This window comes from Gigantopelta aegis, chromosome 4 (genome assembly GCF_016097555.1).
Source record: "Gigantopelta aegis isolate Gae_Host chromosome 4, Gae_host_genome, whole genome shotgun sequence".
Classification (NCBI taxonomy): Eukaryota; Metazoa; Mollusca; class Gastropoda; order Neomphalida; family Peltospiridae; genus Gigantopelta; species Gigantopelta aegis.
This window is the reverse complement of record NC_054702.1, coordinates 117,895,279-117,921,908: the sequence shown is the minus strand read 5'-3', so window position 1 is coordinate 117,921,908 and position 26,630 is coordinate 117,895,279. Positions and strand designations below refer to the sequence as shown.

The 26,630-nt window shown below is 37.2% G+C and overlaps 1 protein-coding gene across 3 annotated transcripts; it reads left to right on the top strand.

Moving 5' to 3' along the window:
- The first annotated feature begins 516 nt into the window (after positions 1–516).
- Positions 517–24,279, top strand: LOC121371903 (CTP synthase 1-like). 3 transcript variants are annotated; one of them, XM_041498137.1, is made up of 15 exons: positions 517–627; positions 1,195–1,387; positions 1,785–1,955; positions 2,350–2,450; positions 4,453–4,569; positions 8,862–8,945; positions 14,277–14,357; positions 15,132–15,419; positions 15,990–16,078; positions 17,100–17,194; positions 18,074–18,180; positions 18,469–18,565; positions 19,436–19,491; positions 20,326–20,422; positions 20,892–24,279. In XM_041498137.1, exons 2-15 carry the CDS (start codon positions 1,222–1,224, stop codon positions 21,128–21,130), a joined length of 1,788 nt encoding a protein of 595 aa, XP_041354071.1. In that variant the 5' UTR covers positions 517–627; positions 1,195–1,221; the 3' UTR covers positions 21,131–24,279. The 3 variants fall into 3 exon arrangements, with proteins under 3 accessions (XP_041354071.1, XP_041354070.1, XP_041354069.1); XM_041498136.1 differs by having other exon boundaries at positions 520–627; positions 1,206–1,387; XM_041498135.1 differs by lacking the exon at positions 517–627 and adding an exon at positions 750–788 and having other exon boundaries at positions 1,206–1,387.
- The last annotated feature ends 2,351 nt before the right edge of the window (positions 24,280–26,630 follow it).

The window sequence follows — 26,630 nt, the reverse complement described above, 5'->3', positions numbered from 1 at the left end:
AAACCAATCAAATAGTTCGCGAACGTTCGCGGATTAAATTTGGGGATGTAGGCCTAGTCTAAAGGATGGAACCAGTGCAGGTTTCCAAACAAATGGAATCGCGATTTTAATTTTTTTAAATTAAAATAGTGTTGATAATAAAAAATACAAACATTGATAAAACCACTTAAACGGTATGTGGCGCCCTATTTTCTTACATGTAGATTAAATGCCAGATGCCACACCTTTTATGGGTGTACGGGTGAGCGAACTGGTATGCTAAACCACAGTGGGGCCCATCCTGAGATAAAATTCTAGGACATTTTGAACAAGAACACAATTCCATGACAGTTTTATTTTTCATGCTTTTTTATGACCATGGGAACCCTGGTTATATCAATTTATTTTATTAGCAAACATTAACATTATCGGAATTGATTTGGAACAGTGAAACCACCATGACTTCCGGTATTTTTATCCGAATATATCCGAGAGCTCCCGAATTGAATAATGTTACCTTTTATAACTGAAGATTGCATGGTCACGTGATAGATGGCGCTCATAGAATGTTTATAAAATCATAATTTTGTTGTTGTTTATGTTATTTTCGACGGAAAACGCGATCTAATTTCAATTAAGATATTTCAGGTAATACTTGTTATTATGAATAAATACTTCGCTTGTAAACAAATATGTACATTTCACTGAAAATAATATTCGTCAAATTAAAAGTGGCGCCATACGTTTTTAGGCTGCCACCATCAGTTTACAGTTACAGTGGAAAACACGTGTCTCGACTCGATGTTGTGGTTTGTCACTTTGTTACATTTATAAATATATTGTTACCGAACAAGACTTCACAATATTCCCATCAGTTGGTTGTTCGGCACTGAATGAACTAATCTATGAATGAAGTAATGTTTAAACTTTTACATTTTAACATAATTTGTATGATTTAACAAACCACACTCAGACGAGGTTTGACGGTATCATACTATCTATATGCGGCCAAAACAGCCCTCAAGATGTCAGTCAAATTGGGCAATGATTTATTATTATTATTATTCATTTATTATTTCTGTTTTTACAATATTGCTATTTATAATTTGACATATTTACAATTCATTTTTGTTCCAGTTTTTAACAGTAAAAATGCTGCCTGTTGTGTCCTAGTTAAAACTTAGTGTTTTTATAAAGTTGCTTCTTGAATTATAGTTTACTTTCAGCTTTCTTTGCCCAGCCATGAGGTACATCCTGGTGACAGGGGGCGTGATTAGCGGTGTCGGTAAGGGAATCATAGCCAGCAGCATTGGCATGATCCTCAAGTCGGCAGGGATTCGAGTGACCTCCATCAAGATCGACCCTTACATCAACATAGATGCGGGAACGTTTTCTCCATATGAGCATGGTGAGCAAGCAGTATGTTATGTGACTTGCTGGTTTAGCTGATCAACGTTAGAACACAGACCACGCTCTGGTACACCTGTGGCTTACAGCGGAGAAGGTTTTGCACCCAAACTAGGTCCGTGTGCATTAGTGTACAAACTCTCCACAGGAGATATTCTCTAAGAACTAAGACAAAATAATATGTTGTGTGTGTTGAAAACGGAGCACTCCTACCCTCAGAGATGCCATTGTTTGCCTGAATTGAGCAAGAGATTGCTGTCTGGTCTGTGCAGTGGCGTAGCTATGTGTTGATATATATTTGCAGTAAACAGAACCACTCGGTTAAATGCCTGAAACGGGATTCTCAATTTTAAAAGATGTGATGATAATATAAATTTGTTAATAATGGTTTGTTTCAGGTGAGGTGTTTGTACTTAATGATGGCGGTGAGGTTGATCTTGACCTTGGAAACTACGAGAGATTTCTTGATGTTACTCTTTTCCGAGACAACAACATAACAACTGGAAAAATCTACCAACATGTCATCAACCGAGAACGCAGGGGAGACTACCTCGGAAAGACTGTCCAAGGTGGGCATAACAAATACAGTCAGAACAGTTTAAGTGGCCAGCATTTCTTCCAGTTCATCTAACATACTACAAACATACTACAAACTAACCTGTATTAAGCAGCCACCTGACTTAAGAGCTATCTTTTGATGCTCCCTGTAGTGGCTGCTTAACAGGTTTAGCTACTTTTAGATGCATTTGTGAGCCATATGGTCCAGTAAATAAATTTGTACCTTCGTTATATCTTCTCATCAATTTTGTTTACATCTGCTGTAACTGCATTTGAATCGAATAAGTAGGCCTCATATTATTAGTCTTCTACTAATATATCAATTGATCTTTATTGCCGACTGTTCTATTATATTTGTAAATCACGTTTCAAGTGTATATGTATATGCTACTTAACATGTTTCAGTTGTCCCACACATCACAGACGCGATCCAGGACTGGGTGGAGAGAGTGGCCACCAAACCTGTTGATGGCGATAAACGCACTCCACAAGTTTGTATCATCGAGGTAGGTGAACCACTTGAGCTTTTGGTCTCCCTACATATATATATGTTACAGTAAGATTGCAGGCATCGAAATAAGCATTGTGTCTGGTAACCCAATTACAGGTTACCACAGCATATAGCCTGGTAACCCATAGGTTAGCACAACTATATGAAAGTTAGAATTGAATTCCTATTACTACTACTTTTAACGCCCTTGTATGTGTGCCAGATGTTTATATTATATGATTACATATAATTCTTTACTCATGTGACTCATATTTAATAACTGAACAATTGAATACATAAATTGATTAAAGTTAAAATGTTCTGTTTTCTATTTTCTCGTATTTTATCATACAACAATGAAAGATAATAATAATTCTGAAATTGTATCGGTACGCACGAACATCGGTACGAGAAATGAAATCCGGAAGTAAATTTATCTAGTGGGTGCTGCTTAAACGCGGAACCCAAAACTGATATGTATTAACCTGCTCATATACCACTGGAGTTTTGAGCATGTCTGTCGCGGGTCCGGTCTCTGGATAGCCAATGGCCTGACCCGCGACAGAAGCTTAAACGTGGATTGCCGAAACTGCTTGCAATTTCGTACGAGAAAACAAAACGCGGAAGTAAATTCATCTAGTGGACGCTGCTTAAACGCGGATTAACTATAATTGCTTGCAGTTGCACAAGTACATGCGAACATCGATGCAATTCCTTACGAGAAAATGAAACGCAGAAGACCGGAATGCATTGTCTGGTTTACGTTCAGAAATTTTTGTCGAGAACGAAACACCGTTCTCGACTTTTCTTACATGTGGTAACCTCCCGGTAACGTGAACGACCGTTCTCGATTTATTTCGATGCCTGAGATTGTGAAACTAACTAGCTAAAATTTAATTATTTTTGTTTAAATAGGTCTCTCAGGTTTACATTCATTTTTAATTTTTTCAAAGTTTATATTTAAAGTTAATGTCACACATTGTTGGATAGCGATGGAGAGCAAAATTTTTAATCCATTCTTCTCCGTTCCTTTTGGCGAAAGTGTTCCTTGTCAGGCGAGGTCCGTTCAATCCGGCGGAAAGTTTTGGGAACAGACTCCACCAGGCAAAGGCGTACGGTTGTTGTGCGCTGGGCATGCGTTTTGTTCGGAACTTGTGTGTTCCTTGTCCTGTACTTGTCAATTTGCATTCGTCGATGTCCGGTGGACGTGACTCACTGCCTAACTGTAGTGCCTGACATGCATCGGATGAAATGGAGGTGTACCATATGTTCAGCGGACGATTAGCTGATAAGGAACGCATAGGAACTGATGAATAACGGATGTGTAACGGGGTCCGCAGGACAAAACTGACGACTTCAGGAAAAGTACAGTATAAGTACCGTACATGTAACGGGTCTTAGCCAGGTCAGAAACGGACAGCGATGTACATCCTCCGGGGTATATAATGTAGCTTCCCTGTCTCATCCTCTCTAGACCTTCTGGGACCATAAGGACCTTCATGATGGAGTGTCGTGTGAGACTCCGCCTGCAGTATCAAGTGGCCCTGATCCAGGCACAGATTGGCCTTCCTCCGTGCCTCAGCCTTCCCGGACTTCCCCTTGGTCATCTTGGAGAGAGGTGTTGAGTTAACTGGAGCCTGATGATACTGTGTTCAATTCACTGGACTATTTATACCCGTTTTGTCTGTCACGTGACCTGTACAAATACGTTTTGTCAGTTTCTTATGCGTTCCGCTTTCGTTTTGACCGGATCTTGTCCGTTACTCGTGTGGTAATGTCCGTTACAGTGGCCGGTAATTGTCCTGTACTTCTCCAGTGATTGTGCTGTCATTGTGCATTTTATCCGCTAAATATCAGGTGTTCTTCCATTCAAAGGGCATCAAGCAGCAACAGAGACGACTTTCACCACTGGATAATTTTCTTTCACTATGTCGGACGTCCGTTAATGCTATCCGGCAAGGTGTGACAGTAGCTTCAATTCTTTACTAATTGTAATATTTTTTTTTTTTGTGGTTTAGCTGGGCGGTACAATTGGTGATATTGAGGGCATGCCATTTGTGGAAGCTTTCCGTCAGTTCCAGTTCCGCGTGAAGCGTGAGAACTTCTGCTGTGTACATGTCAGCTTGGTACCACAGGTAACTCGATTGCTTTATCATATATCTTGATTTAATCCATACCTGTGATGTCACACTATTGTTCTAGGTGTAGATTATATTTTAAGAATCAACACCTGTGGAACAATGCAATTTAAACTTAATGAGTTCAGGCCAGGGATTTGAACCCACTACTAATAGAACCTATTCATTGGACAGGGTTCGCATGTATCCTGGAAAGTCCTGGAATTTTATTTTCATCCAGGAAAGTGCTTAAAACTCCTGGAAAGTCCTGGAATTTTATTATTTTATATATACAGGCAAATCCGCTTAACTGCATAGCCCCGGTATGTGTCAAATTTATGCCAATAACCGGTATAACCGATTATCCGATAGAGCCCCATTTCCAGATTATAACCAACGGTAAACTTTACAAATGCCTTGTGGACAGTCTATCTTACTCTTCACTGCAGAACACTGTCTGAATGCTGATACATGTATGCGTTTCATTTGTTTATACATGTATTTTAAAATAATAATAAATAAAGTAACAGTATAAATGTTGTATGATCAAATATTTTTAATTTTGCATTGTTACAAATCTGTGGTTGTGTTTATTGATGCTATGTCTAGCTACTAATATTCACGTTGCAGTTTGTTGCACACAGCTTTTCCACAGTTCACACCTATTGTTCTGAGGGGTGTTGAGTAGTGAAACCGTGTTACTTGGCAAAGCGCAATTTCCACATGCAGGTGAAATAAACATAGCTTAAATTAGCAACTGTTAATTGTCAACCGATTTCAGTCACAGTGTAATAATGTTACAGTATATTTTGTTAGAGATGCTATTGTGCATTGAACAAAATATAAGAACCGTAGTGTTTATTTTGCTTATTTCATTCATTAATTAGAAAATTAAAAATATTTAATAATGAATAAAATTATTAACAAGATGTAAGCCCGGCCTGTTCCCTCCCCTCCTCCCCCCCCCCGTAGGAACTGGGGGAGAGGCCTGTGCCCCCCCACAAATGTATGTAGGGGTTTTTCCTATTCCATATACAGATTAAAATATGGCTTATCTCCCCTCCCCCCCCCCCCCCCCCCCCCAGTAGACTGTGCCTTCCCCACTCCAAATGTCATACCTATAGGCCTGTAAGCATCTTATTCTAGTAACAAAGACCCAATATGAATGTTGTAAAAATAATTTATTTGGCTTTGAGTTAAAAATATTTTGTTCTGCAAGTCTGCTGTAAGTTCACAAGGGTCAAACCTCTTGAAAGAAAAACACAAACAATTAACTTAAATGTAATAACATGAAATCAAAATTCCCCTTCAATGCAGTGTAACAGATTAAAACATTGTAACACTTGTCAATTTCACTCTGGCTGGCAGTTGCTTTGATGTAGCCTTCCCAAGAGACAAACAAAAATGATGTTTATTTCTTTCATGGGGCCACCTGCTATCACATAGACTGACTGTAAACTGTTGAGTGGCTGTAACAATGAATTAATTGACAACTGAGAAGGCACAATTGGATTAGTTTATAGTTGTGAACGTTTTACCTCAGACACGGTAAGTGTGTCTCTGTTGAAAACAATGCCAGTGATGCGGTTAGTTGCAGTTTCTATAAGTGTTTTTAATTATTGTTTTAACATAAATAAATAGCAGTGATAAATAATGTTAACTTAAAATACGGTGGTTCAAATGTGACATACAAAATACAGTAAAAACTAATCATATTTAATTATCTTTATTAAATTTATTCTAGGACACAATTGCCATTGGCCAAGTCTATCTTTCAGTGTCATCGAAGGCTTTAAGCTAACACATGTGCACATAAAAATAACAATGAAGTATTCCACTGCTGTAGGGAATTTTTTGTGTTCTGTCAAGGTAGTTCCGTTGTCAGTATTGTTTTAAGTAATTTTGTAACAAAGAACAAATTACACCTGCAATCCTGACATCAAGACTTAAAAGATGCAATAATGGTCCCAGGATTACTGCAATAAACACTTGAACACATTGCTATAAGCTCTACGATGAGTCTTGTGTGAGATGTCAACATTGTACATCGCCAGTTTTAGTAACGGCTTTTACTTTTTTCTTCTTTTAATATTAGTTTTTAATCAACATAGAACATTCTGCTTTATTCTCTGTGCAATTACAGTTGTTTCTGGTAAAATATCAAAGGTTTGTGGAACATTTTATGATGGAATTTTCTAGACTTTTGGTTTTCGTATGCAATTAACCGATGTTTGTCTTTATAAAGCTATTCAAATATGCGACATAATTTCTATTGATTAATGCTAAATGGTTCTGTGCAGTCGGATTATATGCAAATAACCGATTTATGCTATAAACCGATATGCAATAAAGTGGATTCGACTATATATATATGTTTTTTCAGTTAATAATAGTTATTTGGAAAATATATTTATAAATAATTGCGTTTGACATCTGGTTCCAAACTATATCCTTCACGCAACAGTATAAAAGGTCGACTGCCATTGGTCAACTGTTAAAATATATACACAGTGAGAAGGCATGGACACAAATGATTGGTTGAATAAATTATGTAGCTGTCGGCAGTTTTGTTTCTGACGTTTGTGAGTTCGAAACTACTGTCAAATATAAATAATTCAGTAGATCGCTGTAACCAGTGCCTTCCAACAAAACAAATACTTATGTCGGTTATGCTTCTGTGCAGCGACACTCATGCAAAAGATGAGAACTTGTAGTTGACACATCTTGATTTGATCTCCACTGAAGTCTTAGATGACTCAATACACATCAAAACGGTATCCACAGGTTAAGGCAAGGTATCTACATGTCAAGGCAAGTCATCGAAAAGACCACTTAACTAAATAAACAATCATGTTATGACCGGCCTCGGTGGCATCGTGGTTAGGCCATCGGTCAACAGGCTGGTAGGTACTGGGTTCGGATTCCAGTCGGGCCATGGGATTTTTAATCCAGATACCGACTCCAAACCCTGAGTGAGTGCTCCGCAAGGCTCAATGGGTAGGTGTAAACCACTTGCATCGACCAGTGATTCATAACTGGTTCAACAAAGGCCATGGTTTGTGCTATCCTGTCTGTGGGAAGTGCAAATAAAAGATCCCTTCCTGCTAATCGGAAAGAGTAGTCCATGAAGTGGCGACAGCGGGTTTCCTCTCAAAATCTGTGTGATCCGTAACCATATATCTGATCCATATAACCGTAAATAAAACATGTTGAGTGCATCGTTAAATAAAACATTTCTTTCTTTCAATCATGTTATGGGTTAGTTTTGATTGTTTGTGATTGGTGGTAACAAAGAGTCCATCTGTTAACTTTTTCTTGTCCTGACCATATCTTGCATACAGATGCATACAGGACCATCAAACCTCACATGTAGGAACAAGTTGGGATGGCGGTGTGTCATGTACTATTACTAGGTTACTTACTTACTTTTCACGGTCTACTGCACATAACAGTAAATCCTTGTCCGGACCATATCTTGCATACAGATGTATACAGGACCATCAAACGTCACATGTAAGAACAATTTGTGATTGCAGTGTGTCATGAACTATTACTAAGTAACTGTGACCTACTTTTCACAGTCTACTGCATATAACAGTACATCCTTGTCCAGATCATATCTTGCATACAGATGCATACAGGACCATTAAACTACATGTAGGAACAACTTGGGGTAGTGGTTGGTCCAAAACAAACTTCATCCATCCCATTCCAAAAATTTCACATAATTAGACTTGAATCATACCTGTAACTTATTCATTAATATAGATATGGTTTCCATCACTCTTCTGATGGACGTATCATGTGCCTCACCGGTACTCTTGTTAAAACGAATGATGCATTAAGTTGGAGAATGCACTCGGAACTGTAGATTCGTTAAAAATAATTCACCCCTACATGCTTTGTGAATAATTTTTCTTGAATCTACACCTTGTACATTCTCCATTATTTAAAAAATATATTTCTACTTTTAATCCATCTATAAGGGTGGGGGTGGACTCTGCTAAAATATGTTGTGACAGTTAACAGAATACAATTAAATAATATTATTATAATGTACCAATTTTGTGATAATGCTTTTTACATCTATTTATTTTCTAATGTAAAATAAATATGGTTTAATAAATGCTAGAGAAAAATCAATTTTATAGTCAAAGCATTTTGTTTTTCAGTGGTTAATTTATAATTGATAAAAACTCAATATTATGAAACTATTTCTGTAATTTTCACTACTTGTTTGACGGAATCCGTCTGGATGGATTATTCTGGCATGTTTACTGTCCCTGAGCTGTTTTGTGTCTCCTTTCCAGCCAAAGACAACTGGCGAACAAAAGACGAAGCCCACACAAGCCAGCATACGAGAACTGCGTGGTCTAGGATTGTCTCCAGATATTGTAAGTAAACGAAACTTGGGGCAAGTAAGAAAACATATGGTTGAAAAATAAACATCTTTACACTGAAGCTGTCTTCTTGATTTGTTGGCCAGTTCTGGAATAAATTCATCAGTCTGAACACACGACCAAATTCATCAGTCTGAACACATGACCAGACTTGTAATTGCCAAACTTTCTGTCGTCATAAACATGAATGAAAATAATGTGGTACAGTTGTAATTACAATTTATTGCAATTTTCCAGATATGTCTTAAACTTAAAGGAAAGGTTAAGCAAGGCATTTAGCCTGATAAGCATATTGAACGATATTTAATGTACATTATAGCTTAATATCAACAATTACATTGCTATATTTAATTAATACATTGAACAAAAATGTGCAAGCTGTTGTATATAATGAGCGCAGGCATTTTTCTTCCATACTGCAAATACGCCACCTGGTGAGCATGTAGTCCTGCACAGTGAAAAACGCGTAATGTCAGGAATGAGGGAACGCTAAAGCAATATAGGTCGTTTGGGCCCCGGTAAACGTTCAGTTGAACCTTACAAGTTGGTGCCAACCGTTACAGTTGCTATCACCGCGGTGTCAACAAAGAAACACGCTGTCCCACCATTTTCTGTGACAACACCAGATACATGGCTGAAGCAAATTAATAAATATGTGTTTACATTATTATTATCTGTTCCATCGTGTTTATTAATCGTATGAAATCGCTGCCATCTTGTGTTTTCTTTTGTGTTTATGATTTCTCGTTGTTTGCCAATTTAATTAATCAGCGACAAACCCTATTAATTTCATATCGTATGTATGACCATTTCGATCCAATGGCAATTTATTTTTATTAGTATTTATTTATTTATTTATTATAATTAATAGTTGTTTAATCAGGGCTCACATGAGCAGGCAAAATTAGCCAAAACGACTTCAGCGTGCCAGTCACCGTAAGGCGAAATGTGTGTCGCCTTTTAAAATAGTGACCACTTACATTGTACATAATGACGGGTGAATGTTGAAGAACTTGAGGAAGACCTATTGATAGATAATAAATAAGTGTTAAGTGTCTGAGAGTTGAAGAACTTGAGGAAGACCTATTGATAGATAATAAATAAGTGTTAAGTGTCTGAGAGTTGAAGAACTTGAGGAAGACCTATTGATAGATAATAAATAAGTGTTAAGTGTCTGAGAGTTGAAGAACTTGAGGAAGACCTATTGATAGATTACGAAATGCATACGCAAAATTCAACAACTTGAGTCTGAATCTGGTAAACAACAGGATACTAATATACGCAATACACAGTACCTGAAAAATATTAGCATGCACCCAGTTTTAAAAGTTACATGCACACGCAAAAATCAGCATGTACTAACACTGCATTTCGAGCCCTGCACTGGCATCACAAAATCAAGCGACACGCTCACAGATGGGCGGTCTAGCTCAGATAACACCTGTGTCTGGCATTAAAAGTAGGCCTACGTGTGCTACTGACTGTTGAAGCATATAATTTTAATTCTATTGCCAGGCATGTGTGCTGGAAATTGTACAAGGGTGGGGATCTGGACTATGGTGAATGAATTTTGTAGCTTGAGTCATGCTTCACCCGAAAATACATTGGAAAAAATTGTTGGCAGCAGCAAACCTTGACATGATTAACTACAAATGCAGACTTTTGCATGATTAACAAATTCAACATACAAAGATATCGAATTTATAAAATAATACAGGCAAACCTGTCCTAGCGGCCACTATTCTATAAAAACAACAGTGTGCAACAATTAATTGATCTTCACACATTTACGGATACTAGTAGCCTACCAATTCGGTCCGACATATCCACTGTACATCAATGCATCTATTTGCCTAATCAGGGTAATCTAAGCTTGACATTGGTAGATTAATCTACTAGGACTATAATCTGCATGGAGTACGAATTAAATGAAAAGAGAAGACAAACTTGTGAGAGAATGAACTCGAAATGGTTAAATTATTGCTTTTCAGTTACATTTTATTATTTTTACCGGCCTTGGTGGTGTCATGGTTAAGCCATCGGACATATGCTGGTAGGTACAGGGTTCGCAGCCCAGTACCGGCTCCTACCCAGAGCGAGTTTTAATGACTCAATGGGTGTAAGACCACTACATCCACTTCTGTCTCACTAACTACTAACCCACTGTCCTGGACAGACAGCCCAGATAGCTGAGGTGTGTGTCCAGGACAGTGTGCTGGACCCTTAATTGGATATAAGCATAAAAATAAATTGCAATGAAATGAATTATTTTTGAAGAAGGCGACATGTAGAAAGGTGATTTTTAGAAATCTCTAAAGCACACATCCATCCGTTAGCAGTACAGACGGTAAAAATTAAAATATAATAATTACACTCTGGCCACTAATCTTAAAGTGCTGTGCCAGATGTATGATGTATTGAGCTATATCAATCAAGATATTATTTAATATGATTAGAAAATTAAAAAAAAAAGTTTAAAAAAATTTATATACCGGTATAAATTCCATTAAAAAATATTCCCCTGAAAAACAGAACCAGCTGAATTCGTTTCTGTAATTTCCATAAGATTTGATCCGTGACGTCACAAAGGGAACTCCTTTCGATAGTCAGCGCCATTGTTCATTGCTTCTTTTGTGTTTATTATGGTTAAACGGCGTGTTGTTGGAAGCTGTAGCAATACAAAAGCCGATAAATTTAGTCTTCACGCATTTCCTAGTAATGTTGCTGTGAAAAAGCTGCGTGTGAATTTGATTAAAACAACGTGGAAATACTGGACAGGAAGAAAATGCCGGAGACCGTTGCGACAGCAGACACTTTAGTTTCGATTCGTCCGAACTGGCTTGTCGGCTTAAGCGAGATATGGGAATACCATGTGTTATGGCTTTTAAAAAAAGATGCCGTACCAACAATTTTTGTGCGACACAAAACAAATGACAACAAGCCGACGCCATCCACACCGAAACGACCTTGGGGTGCATATCGTCAATGTCCCAAATTGCGTTATGCTTTCAACTCCGGTCAGTTTGTTTTCTCATGCATGGTTCGTGCAATCATCGAGATCCAATTTGTTGTCGTTTGCATCTTGTTCATTTGTGAGATTTTTCTTTACAGTTCGAGAACATTAAAACAATAAAGTACAGATAAGTAAGTATCTATAGCCTAGTCCGTCCCATCCTACAAAAATGTAGGGTTTTTTTGTAAAAAGAAAAGAAAAAAAAAGAAGCTAATTTTGTATGCATCTTAGAAAACAATCGGTTCAGAAATAAATGACTTGTAAATTCCATAGTATGAAATACATTAAATTAATTTTACTATACCTCCCACAGAGAAAACCTTTTTTCATACTATGGAATGTGCTATAAGTTATTTATTTCTGAGCAGACTGTTGTGACAACTGCACACAAAAAAATAGTATTGTTTTGTTATTTCCAAAACACTTTTACTTTTTTTTTTACGTCAAACTAAACTGAAATTATTTACACAAAAAACCATCTTCATAGATGGATGGGACGGGCTAAAATTCGTTTTTGTTTATTTTTTTAAATTAAAATAAGTTATTTATTTCTGAGCAGACTGTTGTCACAACTGCACACAACAAAAAATAGTATTATTTTGTTATTTCCAAAACACTTTTACTTTTTTTTTTTTTTACGTCAAACTAAACTGAAATTATTCACACAAAAAAAACATCTTCATAGAGGGATGGGACGGACTAAAAGTCGTTTTTGTTTATTTCTTAAAATTACCGATATCGGGTCCACTTGACTCGTAGAATTCAAGAGTTATTTATCGTCTTTTCTACTACATCACAAGTATTAGAACATACAGTGTAGCAAAATAATTCGCACGAAAAGCTAAATAACAAAACAAGAATGAAAGTTGTAAATTAGTGGTAAGCTGTCTCCACGACCATTTTCATCGTCATCTGTCAGGCCGGTGGTTCTTCGGAAGATGTTCCAGGTTCAAACTGATACAGCATTATTTGTTGTGTTGCACAAATATTAGTCCAGTCGTCATTACTACACTATTCATCATCGAAAGAAGAATCGCATGATCAAGCTTGGCAGTCGCTGTCGGTCCCACTTTCGCTTGTGCTGGTAGGTTTCTGTGAAGCGCGTTCCCTTCGTGACGTCAGCTATTTACAGGCAAATGTGTTTACCAAGAATTTTACTCGGTCGTTTCCGGCAGTGTTCTACGGGGGTGATGTTTTAATACTTTTATGGGGCATTTTTGTAATTATTGATTTACATATCGGTGTAAAATATTATTGCAATGAATTAAGAAAGCATTTAATTGTGGAATTTGAAATTTTAGTGTATGGTCTGGCACAGCACTTTAAGCAGTCGCTTTTGACTACTCCTTTGTGTGGCTGCTTAAGACAGGTTTGACGGCATAGGGTTAATATAACTTCATTTTGTGTATTTTATTATTTTAGATTAAAAATTCAAGTCTCCCTCATGTTAAAAACTTCGCCCTGTCAAACGTTTTATAAAGAAGTTACTTTGCTCCATTATTTTGACCTCACGTAAGGCCTGTTAATGTGACTATGATTGCTACAGAATTCATTGCTACGAAATAGGCCGACTAATGTACCTACCGTGATCGCTTCTTGTCGACACTTCATCATTTTTCCGACAACAAATGCACTCCAATTCTGGAATGGGGTGGGGGGGGGGGGCGTGGCGATGAAAAACAGTTACTACACATTATCAAACCTGCGTTTCTTCCCCCCCCCCCCCCCCCCCCAAAAAAAAAACTATTTTGGGTGATTCGTCAGCTGTTGATGAATTGGTTGAATTGACCACAGTATGCTTTTCTATTCGGCAGCGGTGTACATTGGTTCAAACTGAAACGATTATAAAATAAAATCCCACCTATGTTCAACCTCTTCAAAAAACTTCGCTATCCAGTTTGTGCTCGGTCATAATCCATCTTTGTTTAGTGGCTTCTTTGTATCAGCTCAGGTCATAGGTTTTAGGCTTCACTCTAGTAGAAGCTGACGTCACTTCCCGTCCAGCTGTTGTGGGCATGGCTATCAAAAAGGATGCAAGATGGCTGCATGGGCGTGGCTATCAAAAAGGATGCGAGATGGCTGCCCCCAGTTAGTAGCAAAAATCAAGATTTTTTTTTAATTTTCAAATTATGCGTTTTTCTTTTTTTAAACTGTTGGTATGTGTTGATGGACCGAATATGCATCTTTCCAACACATCAGGCTCATATTTGAGTTTGGCATTCCTGTAAATGTCCTTTTTGAAAAGAAGACTGATTTGACGGCAATCATCACCAATAGTGTTGTGTGTAACATTCTTGTTTTACACTCCTCAGATTGTGTGTCGAAGCCAGAATCCACTTGAGAAAAGCTCGAGAGATAAAGTTTCACTTTTCTGCCATGTACAGCCTGCTCAGGTAAGTGTACTAAACAAGAAATTTAGATTCTTTCTTTTTTAACCTTTATGTTGTAACATGTTATTTTCATACTGTTACAGGTAATCTATGTTGTAACATGTTATTGTTATACTGTTACAGGTAATCTATGTTGTAACATGTTATTGTTATACTGTTACAGGTAATCTATGTTGTAACATGTTATTGTTATACTGTTACAGGTAATCTATGTTGTAACATGTTATTTTCATACTGTTACAGGTAATCTATGTTGTAACATGTTATTTTCATACTGTTACAGGTAATCTATGTTGTAACATGTTATTGTTATACTGTTACAGGTAATCTATGTTGTAACGTTATTTTCATACTGTTACAGGTAATCTATGTTGTAACATGTTATTGTTATACTGTTACAGGTAATCTATGTTGTAACATGTTATTGTTATACTGTTACAGGTAATCTATGTTGTAACATGTTATTGTTATACTGTTACAGGTAATTGTGTTTCCCACCTGCTAGAGAACCGGAAACTGCAGTCGTAATAATGTGTAATAACATGTTTATTATTACTACAGATGATCTGTGTTCACGATGTGTCATCTATCTACCATGTTCCTCTCTTGCTAGAGAACCAGAAACTGCAGGCGTAATAATGTGTAATAACATGTTTATTATTACTACAGATGATCTGTGTTCACGATGTGTCATCTATCTACCATGTTCCTCTCTTGCTAGAGAACCAGAAACTGCAGGCGTAATAATGTGTAATAACATGTTTATTATTATTACAGGTGATCTGTGTTCATGATGTGTCGTCTATCTACCATGTTCCCCTCCTGCTAGAGAACCAGAAAGTGCAGGCTTACCTAATTGACCGTCTCCAGCTGCAGGTGTCGACGTCACGGCCGAGCCGACTGATGAGCCGGTGGAAGGAGCTGGCTGACCGCTATGACCGGCTGCTCAAGGAGGTGACCATCGTCCTGGTCGGGAAGTACACGAAGCTGGAGGACTCGTACGCCTCTGTTGTCAAGGCGCTGCAACACGCCGCACTCGCCGCCAGCCACAGGCTCGACCTCAAGGTCAGTTCACAGGTTCAACCTAAAGGTCTGTTCACAGGCTCGACCTCAAGGTCAGTTCACGGGGCATAAACATCACAACAGTGGTGGCAACAGGCATTCTTAAAGTTACTGTTAAACATCATCAGAACATTGTTAACACAAGGGGGTAAGATCTTACTAATTCGGAAGAGGTGCTTGATAAATCGAATCCCCTTGGCAGAATTTATTTTTATTTTGTTTCGTTCAACAGACATTCTTAAAGTTACTGTTAAACATCACCAGGAGGTAAAATCTTGCTCATTCTGTACAGCACTCGACTGAGGTGCTTAACATTGTAGATTCGAATCCCGTTTTCAGAGAATTTGTTTTTTGGACATCCCCCATCCCATCCAGTGCCCCATTTTATTTTTATTTTGTCTTATTGAACAAGCCTTTTAAAGTTTGTATCAGGCCAAATCATCAGAGGTTTTGTGTAGCCCAAATGTTGTGAGTGAAAACGTGACCCTTGATTGAACGAGTGGATCATTGGTTGTGTACTCTAGTACTGGAATTAGAAACACATTTATCTTATAAAACCTTTTTGTATTGCAGTATATTGAGGCTGCTGACCTTGAACCCCGCATGCAGCACGACGATGCACAGCGCTACCACCACGCCTGGAAGGAACTTGTCGGAGCAAAGTCAGTTCTCATCCTATGAATACGTATATCAGTGTTTTTCATATTATACTAGAACCCCGCTAAATAGATATCCTTTTTAGAGGTTTGTTCTGTAACAATGTTTAAAAACAAAAACATTAAAACAAATTAGTTTTGAGAGAATTCCTTGTTTTGAAGGTTTTCACTTATCCATAAAATCAAACTTCACCACCAAATATTAGGCCTGGATGATCTGCGAGTATAATTACACCACCAGTTGCTGTGGTATGTAATTCATTACATTGCCATTGTCCTATTGTATTACAGGTAGTACTATACCAAATAACTTCTGGCTGGGTCAAAGTTCAAGGTGTACCCAACTTTTGATGGAGAAGTGAACACCACAAGTCCTGTGATTGGTGATAAATGTCAGTGTGTTGGTTGTAAAAAAAAAAAAGTTTCATCTTGTCAAAAAATGTATGCAATGTTATTTCATCTAGTACCAATGTGTCAAGTAGCCTTGTGCTTGAAACATGTATGGGTACCTGTAAACAAAAAGTACTTGAATTTTATGCGGAACTAGGTAGTCATAGATGCTACCAGTTATCTCAGAAATGAGCAGCTTGACCCCCAATTTTTTCTGATTCACTTCAAGGGTGAAGGGTGGTAGTATTTATATCTGTGGCGTTTATGTCGATTGATATGCTGCAGGTAGGAGTTTTAGCCACATATGTTACTATTGTCGTCTTTGGGATTTGATTTGGTAGTTTACACCCTATAGGGTGTAATTGCGTACACGACATTTCCTGTATAGTAGCAAGAGAAGTACTGTATTAGTGTTCTCACTTTAACGGTGAGGTCTTTTCCATTACAGCTTTTGTTCCTTGACTAGTGTATCAAAGGTCACGGCATGTGCTGTCCTGTCTTTAGGAAAGTGTGGATAAAAGATCTACAAAGTGCTGATGTGATATTAAACAGTTTCTTCTCTTTCAATAACCATCCACAGTTTGTGTGAGGTATTTTCTGCAGCCCATGTATAGTAAGTGGTGTTTTGTCTTTTCAGTGGTATTATTGTGCCTGGAGGATTTGGAGTGCGTGGCACTGAGGGAAAGATACTTGCAGCAAACTGGGCAAGAATCAAGAAAATACCCTATCTAGGTGACTTATTGCATTCCTATTATAAACCTTTATGCTGAAAGTAAAAATATCACAAACTGTGATTACTAACTTGTTGAAAAGTAAGTTTAAAATGATAAACTGTAAATAATGCAGGTAAAGTCTACTGATGACTGTTTGGTGTCACCAGATCACATTTCACGCCTGTGAACTAAGCTTCATAGACAAAATACACCATCAACGCATACTAGATACATACAATATTCAAATCGAATTGATGAAGAATGGGCCTTTCTTTTTGGGTTTGGCTATCTGTGTTTTTCTTACGTGCAGCAAGCTCTATATTGATGAAAAGAACATGTACAATAATTAGTGGTTGTGAGTGAAACGTCACAAATACGTAGAAAATAATGATGACATGGCTCCTTTGTACTCTTCACTCTTAACTGTATGTGAGTGAAACGTCACAAATACGTAGAAAATAATGATGACATGGCTCCTTTGTACTCTTCACTCTTAACTGTATGTGATTGAAACGTCACAAATACGTAGAAAATAATGATGACATGGCTCCTTTGTACTCTTCACTCTTAACTGTATGTGAGTGAAACCTTTTTTTTTGACCACCTAGATGAAATGTGATGGCTTAACATTTACAGACTAACACTTAAAAACATCTGGTTTCATCGCTGTTAATTGTTAATGAAGATTAGCAACTCTTATTTTAACAATCTTAAACTATTGTAGAGGGTTTGTGATGGCTTAGGCGTTTTTTATGTTTTTATATTAAATTATTGAACTATTTTAGCTATTTTTAAAGGTGTACTTGTGTATATATTTGGTTCAGATTATCAACTAACACTAATCTTTATATAGAAACCGATATGTAGATAGACATTTTGAAACTGGTTCTCATTGCAGGGATCTGTCTTGGACTGCAGTGTGCTGTGATAGAGTTTTCCAGGAATGTGATTGGTTGGAAGGAGGCTCACTCTACAGAGTTTGATCCCAAAACACCAAATCCTGTGGTACGTATATCTACCTGACTTTCTCATTGCATATTATCACACATCTACACAACCCTATTAGTGTAATCACTATGTCCATTTGATATGATGTGTTTTCAGGTTGTACTTGTTTGTTGGCGTCCACTTGATACGATTTGTGTTTTCAGGTTGTACTTGTTTGTTGGCGTCCACTTGATACGATGTGTGTTTTCAGGTTGTACTTGTTTGTTGGCGTCCACTTGATACGATGTGTGTTTTCAGGTTGTACTTGTTTGTTGGCGTCCACTTGATACGATTTGTGTTTTCCAGGTTATTGAGATGCCCGAACACAACCCGGGTCAAATGGGAGGAACGATGCGGCTCGGTCAGAGGAAGACAATTTTCAAGAAGTCTGATTGTTTAATGAGTGAGTTCCTCGTACAGCGCTTCCTATAGTTTGACAAATAGAACATTCTACAGTTTGACAAATAGAACATTCTGCAGTTTGTTGTCATTCTGCAGTTTGTTGTCATTCTGCAGTTTGACAAATAGAACATCCTGCAGTTTGACAAATAGAACAACCTACAGTTTGACAAATAGAACATCCTACACTTTGACAAATAGAATATCCTTCAGTTTGAAAAATAGAACATTCTACAGTTTGACAAATAGAATATCCTGCAGTTTGACAAATTCTACAGTTTTACAAACACTGCAAGTAATGCCAAAACCTGTGATGTAGTTATTAGGTAACTGCTTATTACCAAAGTGAAATATGACAAACTGTTAACATCGGACTTGTGAATGTGTTACTTGGTACACAGTGGGTTGAATAGCAATCAGACTGTTTCTTCAAGAAATTAATACCTGAAATAAGGGGAATCCCTATTCTGTGGTGTGGCGTTTTCCATCAGTAACCCATAGAGGGAATTTTCCCTCTTCTATACATTAATATAAACAATTTTAAACAATAACATTTACTGATTCAGCATTAAGAAGTAACATACACAATTACTTCATTAACTTGAAATTGAAAACCCAGCTAAAATGATCTATTTTGTAATCTAAGTATTGCCAAAAGTAATAAACATTGATTTTCTAAGTCATGTGATATCATTTAGAATAACATTTATATTTAAAGAGATTATTTACAGGTCGGAATAGAGTTGAAAGTCCCATGATCACATTTATTTGGTGTCTTTAATTTAGTACTTTGTTGTGAACACTTGTGATTTATAATTGTAATGCATGATGTAACACTTGATTGTAATGCATGATGTAACACTTGACATTTCAGAAAAGTTGTACCATAACGTGGAGTGTGTGGAAGAACGCCACCGCCACCGCTTTGAGGTAGGAATCGTGTTGGTTTACACCTTTGTTGAATTAACCTGGAAACTCGGGATAAACGACACATTAAATACAACAGTCTAGTTAAATGCCAGGCTCTTTGTTTGCATGAAGAGAAATATTTGGCTCCAGATTGTTGGATTAACCATTAGGGATTGATCATTAGGGATTAACCATTAGGGATTGAATAGCAAATATGGTCTATTTGAAGATCCTTGTCACATATGCGATATTACAAACAGAGGCCAGTTATTGTGAGGACATATTGAGTTGATGGTGCTGGGTGTTTGTTAATAATTTAGACTGCACCGTCATCGCTGATTAAGTTCAAGTATGAAAATTTAAACTTAAATTTGGTCAGGTAAATCCAACAATAATGAAAGAGAAAGGCATGCTTGTTGGTTACAGTGGTTAATGTGTATAAAAAGCTTGATGTATATTGTTATCAGGTGAACCCGAAGATGGTGAAAGACTTGAAAGAGAAAGGCATGCTTGTTGGTTACAGTGGTTAATGTGTATAAAAAGCTTGATGTATATTGTTATCAGGTGAACCCGAAGATGGTGAAAGACTTGAAAGAGAAAGGCATGATTGTTGGCGACAGTGGTTAATGTGTATAAAAAGCTTGATGTATATTGTTATCAGGTGAACCCGAAGATGGTGAAAGACTTGAAAGAGAAGGGTATGATTGTTGGCGACAGTGGTTAATGTGTATAAAAAGCTTGATGTATATTGTTATCAGGTGAACCCGAAGATGGTGAAAGACTTGAAAGAAAAAGGCATTATTGTTGGCGACAGTGGTTAATGTGTATAAAAAGCTTGATGTATATTGTTATCAGGTGAACCCGAAGATGGTAAAAGACTTGGAGGAGAAGGGTATGAAGTTTGTCGGTCACAGCGAGGACGGGGAGAGAATGGAAATCATGGAACTTGATGGTAAGTGGAGTTAGTCACTGGTCAGTTGTGATATAAACATAACAACTAGCCAGTTATCAAATAAATTTAGTGACTGGTCAGTTGTAAAATAAACTTGGTTAGTTGTTATATAAATTTAGCAGTTGGTCAGTTGTAAAAACTTGGAGACTGGTCAGCTGTGATGTAAACTTGGAGACTGGTCAGCTGTGATGTAAACTTGGAGAATGGTCAGTTATAAAATAAATTTAGTGACTGGTCAGTCGTAAATTAATCTTCAATATTGGTTATTCCTGAAATAAACTTGTAGATTGCTTGCTTGTAAAATATGTGTGTTCAGGTTATAGATAGTAAAATAAATAAATAATGAACTGACATAGGATGTTAACCTAAGAGAAGTCATATTCTTTCATCATATGGTAACTTGACAACATAAGAAGCCAGTTAGATGAAAGTGAATAATGTAACTACACACTACGACTTGTTGTTTCAGACCACCCGTACTTTATCGGCGTGCAGTATCACCCGGAGTACATCTCACGCCCCATGAAGCCATCGCCACCGTACCTCGGTCTGTTGCTGGCCTCGTGTGGTAAACTACAAGCCTACGCCAACCGAGGGTTCCGGCCATCCCCCAGGATGTCTTTCTGCGAGGATGATTACGATACAGACGAGGAACTCGAGGATGCCACGTCACAGCTCAGTGTGGAAAAAACTACAAGCACCTCATGAGAATTGATTCACATGCATTGATTTGTAGAAAAAATCTTCAAAAACATCACGAGTATTGATAAAACATAAATAGATTTTACATGTCTACAACTTTGCCTAAAAATACATTCACTGCCTAAAAATGTTATACACCTCACGCTCGCACAAGTGCCATGCATATAATACTAATGGAGTGTACACCACCTGAAAATATGCTACACAAACGCTACCAGAAAATTGATGTGCATACAAGAATACCTAAACATTTCACATATATATATACACATATATATCTCTGTATGTATGTATGTATGTATGTATGTATGTGTGTGTATGTATGTGTATGTATGTGTATGTATGTGTATATATGTGTGTATATATATATATATATATATATATTCACACCTTATCAGACAACACTACATCATTACATGAAAATCCGATATACATCTACCACCACCTGACAATACATATCTGTGAAATTGTAACGGTAAAATAACTGAAATTATTACCCATATGGTTAAAAAGAACTCTGTTCATATCAGTGTTATGTCCCACTAAAACATTTATGTAGCACCTCGATGTCATACAATTGGTGCAGTACGACTGTACCAACATGTCAGTCGAACAAGTTCAGTGATTAAATTCAAATAAATGGGATATTAAACTTGCTACCATTTCATGTTTACGTCGTTCGTGAAATAATTTTCATTGTCACTTGCTAAAGCTTGTTTAATATCCTACGTTGTCTGAAAATCTAATTTTACATGACATGAATATGTGATATTCATGCAATACTAAAAGTAGTAATTCCAGTTCCTGATAATTTGACATGAGTCCGACATTAAAAGTAGCAACTCCAAGTGAAGTCCTGTAGACACTAAAACTAGTAATGTTAACTATTGAGATTACACTCGATGTTGGAGTGGTTTGTTGACCCATGAGTTTAGATCTTTCTGTTGTTAATATGAAAAGAAACTCATCTTATGTTATTTTACAGTGTGAGGTTTGTATGAAAGAGGAATTGTGAGCTTGTAGAAAATCCGATGTATGTCAAGTATTTTTTTTAACACTGCCATATAACTTGTGAAACTGATGAGATTTATTCCATACCTTGTCAAAATTGTTTTGTCTAAATCATGAAATCTTGGAATAATTCTAATGATTTAGCACGTTGATTTGCTTAAATGATCGTACATTGGAGAAAATATGTTTATCAAGCTGAACATCCATGACCATCAATGAGCACAAGATGCTTTATGAGATTTATTATTGCTTAGTATATTTTTTCACAACATGCAATAGTGAATGTCCAGTATTATAGGTTTTTGATGTAGATGTCGGTTTCCACGTACTCGGTTTTGATCAAATGTGTTGTAACATGCCGATTTCTCATGAAAACTTGAATGTGCTGTGTTTAGGAGAGAAGTGATATGCATAATGGTAGAATGGTCGTGGGAGGTGCAATGCATTACAATTACCCCATGATTGTTACATCAAACAATCTGGTATGTGCTGTCCTATCTCTGATATCTTGCTGCTAATAGCTATATGATGGCAGCAAATTATTTTCTCACCGTCTAGACCAAATTAAACAAATATTCCTTTTGTGTTCTTGAACAGTCAATCAAAACATGCCTTACATGGCAGCAATCAACAAATTACTTCTTTTTACTCCATCTTGTACTGTCAAAACATGAGAGGCATTTCTTGTTTAAGACGGTGCTACAAAACAGGTGTAGCAAAAGCCATGGTATGTTTCATATAAAAGATCTCTCGTTGCTAATTGAAAATTGCCCATGCAGTGGCGGCAGGTTTCCTCTTTTGTGTGCATGTACATCCTTGTCCAGTGCCATGTAATGACAGTTTTTTGTTTTGTTTTTAGTCACAACATAATTGGAGACTGCTAGATTGCATGTATCCCACTTGTATGCTGTTTGTGCCGATGAATATTGGCATGTAACTCCATAATAAACACATACCAACTCAAATAACATTTAATATATATATTTCAGTTTAAGAAACTTTCTTAACAAATTACAATCAAATTATATACTTATCATTTTTAATTCGAAAGGTGAAGCCAGATTGCTAGATCAGCCATGGAATGCTGAGATTTCAGGTGGATTGTATCGAAGTAATTAATACATTGAGACTAATGGTAGAACTGCATACTTTACCTTGACGTTACATCAGTTGCCTTCATACCTATGTCATAAAAGAAAATTTAAACTATGCAATTTGATAGTAATTTATAAACTTTTTTATTTTATTTACACACATTTTTTTTTTTCTGTCTAAATCTGAGTAATATGTTTTATATGAATTTTAACCTTTAATTATTCAACATAATTACGTGCCAATTCCTTGGTTCCTCGGATGCAAATTGACTATAACAACGTCAGCGTAAAATGTATCAACAGACTTTGGAGGGGATCATTATATAATCTGTTAATTTAAATTTAAAAAAAGCCTACTTGTGCAATGGCTTTGAGATTATTGTATGTGTCTAGCTGTACTAGCCATGGGTGTGACAAGTGCATTTGTCAGACACTCATTTATTTCCTTCGAGATCTTTTCATATTTTATGCTGTTTGCAGTTACATCTTTAGTGTATTCATTTTTATATGTAGAATACGCATTACGTCTACGGTTGGCATGCTTTGGTGGCTAATCTCACGTTTCACTATTCACTTGTCTCATTCCATCTTGCCAGCTTTTCAAGTCTGCCACCTGCAATTTTGATGCTATCTAATTGATGCTTGACATTTTTACATTTTATTTTACAGAAAACTTATTTTTGCCAAAATTTAGGCATTTGACATTTTAATTATTATATTTGCTCGCATCCACACCCCATACAAAATTAGTTCATCTAAGATGACTCGATGTGTTTGAGGCTTGATGGCGAAATTAGTTTCTGTGTTTTTGGTGGATAAATGTATATTGTTGTTTTATAGTTGCATATTGTTGTTTTAGTTATGTAACAAATAAATAAGACTCATTTCTAATATTCTTGCTGTAGCATATTTTGAGTGTGGATTTTAAACTTTTATATGCAGGAATGGTCACTGTCATTTTCAAATTGTATTTTGATTGAAGAACTTAAATTATAATGTATATTTGATTTGTTCATCATTAGAATATATTAATAAAGAGAAATAACTGAACATGTGTTAGGTTTTTTTTGCTACTTCAGATAAATAAATGGATTTTTCACCTTTTTCAAAAATAAATAAAACTTGGTTTAATTTCGATATAACACCGACATCATTACAGAAAGTGGATCATAGTACCGGTATACATTTCCCAAGATACAATTTGATGTTGTAAACAGTACTCCATGGTGGCAATGTGTGTCTTATTTTCAACAACAGCATCGTTTGAAAATCTTCCTTAAAATGGCTTGCACTCGGCTCGGGAAAGACATCAATTCACTGTGCAAGATAAACGGTATTGCCTAGTAGCTCACAGTATTCTCTAAATACTCACTTAGTGTTACAGGGTATAATGTTTAAATACTCGCCTAGTGTTACAAGGTATTTAAAAAAAAAAAAAAAAAACCTCTCCCATTGTTACAGGGAGTTTTAAATACTCGCCTAGTGTTACAGGGTATAACATTTCAATGCTTGCTTAGTGTTTTAAAAACTCGCCTAACATTACAGCGTATGTTTCACGAGAACCATCATTCTCTTTGTATGTCAGTTATGCAGCTACAAATTCATGTGATGAACACGGAATACAATCAAATGACAGAAATAATTTATTTCGGATTATACTTTGAAAGGAAATTTTTATTTTCAGGTCAATACCTAGGACACGGATTCCCTAGGACTCAGTTTAATCGGTGGTCATTAAGTGTCTGCATACTGCACAGAGTATAGGAGAAGAATCGTGTACAGTCTACAAGAACCCAGCATAGAGTTTACACTAGTGTAGGCATACTGTACAGAGTCTAGAACCCACTAATGTCTCCCCAGTAACTAGTGTCTGCATACTGCACAGAGTATAGGAGAAGAATCGTGTACAGTCTAGAAGAACCCAGCATAGAGTACACTAGTGTAGGCATACTGTACAGTCTAGAACCCACTAATGTCTCCCCAGTAACTAGTGTAGGCATACTGTACAGTCTAGAACCCACTAATGTCTCCCCAGTAACTAGTGTAGGCATACTGTACAGTCTAGAACCCACTAATGTCTCCCCAGTAACTAGTGTAGGCATACTGTACAGTCTAGAACCCACGGTCTCCCCAGTAACTAGTGTAGGCATACTGTACAGTCTAGAACCCACTAATGTCTCCCCAGTAACTAGTGTAGGCATACTGTACAGTCTAGAACCCACTAATGTCTCCCCAGTAACTAGTGTAGGCATACTGTACAGTCTAGAACCCACGGTCTCCCCAGTAACTAGTGTAGGCATACTGTACAGTCTAGAACCCACAGTCTCCCCAGTAACTAGTGTAGGCATGACTAACACAAGATCCAATGCGAGAGTCTGAATTTACCATATTTTGTGTCCTTTTTAGAACTAATTACACTGATTTATACATATGTCCATTGTACATGATGTAGAGGTGATATTTTATACAAATTTCAGGGACAGTTCCAGAATATAAGCTAAACGACGTTATTTTTGTTTTCCTCATACATACGTGTGCAGTTATTCATGGTCAGTGTGTTCACTAAACTGATAGAGAGCAGTGCACTTAAGTACAGCCACCAGTAGTAGGAGTGTATAGTAGGTGGTTACAAGTGCCTCTTAACAATGCCAGAAGTAACTACTGAACACTCCCCGAAGAGGTCACACTAGGCCAACAGCTAAAAGCTGATGAGGAATGGCAGCCTTGAAACACTCAAGAGTGCATTCCACATCCCTTTCTACAACCATATCTAATGAGTTCTCTACATGCATTGGTAGCCCTAGGCAAGGTTGTCCAAATTGGTTACCAGCTCCTTGTGGTACCTTGATGCCATCCTTATTCATTTGGTGGTGGGAGTTCTGGTGCACAAACTAGCATCTGACCCCAACAGCGTGATGGCTGGTACATTGTCCTTTTCACATACTGTAGAAGGGTTGCCTTTGTAGGAGGTATTTGATCGAGTACTCTTTTTGGGAGCGTCGAAAAGCACAGGTGGTGCTTCTTGTTGTTAAGGCACCAACGATTAGTGTGACTTCATTTGCTACTTTCCAGATGGCCCAACTTCCATCCTTGCCCTTGCTACCGAATGACGACAGTAAAGCCATGGAACATGGGCAATGAAAGGCATCTGTCTGAACCCAAGACATGAGATATCTCATGGACAGCCAGGTATCGAAAATGTCCAGTACCAAAAGCCACCCAGAGTTCAGAGATATTGAACAATTGCTATGGCCAAGATGCCAGTGTGTTCTTCGTTGACAGCATCAGCTACATGAAGCAATATTCGTGTGTCTGCCTCCTCTTGGGTACATCGGGCTATACTGGTGTCATCTCTTGGCTGTTTGCATAGGACATTTTGAAGATGTGTGCCAGGGCTAGAG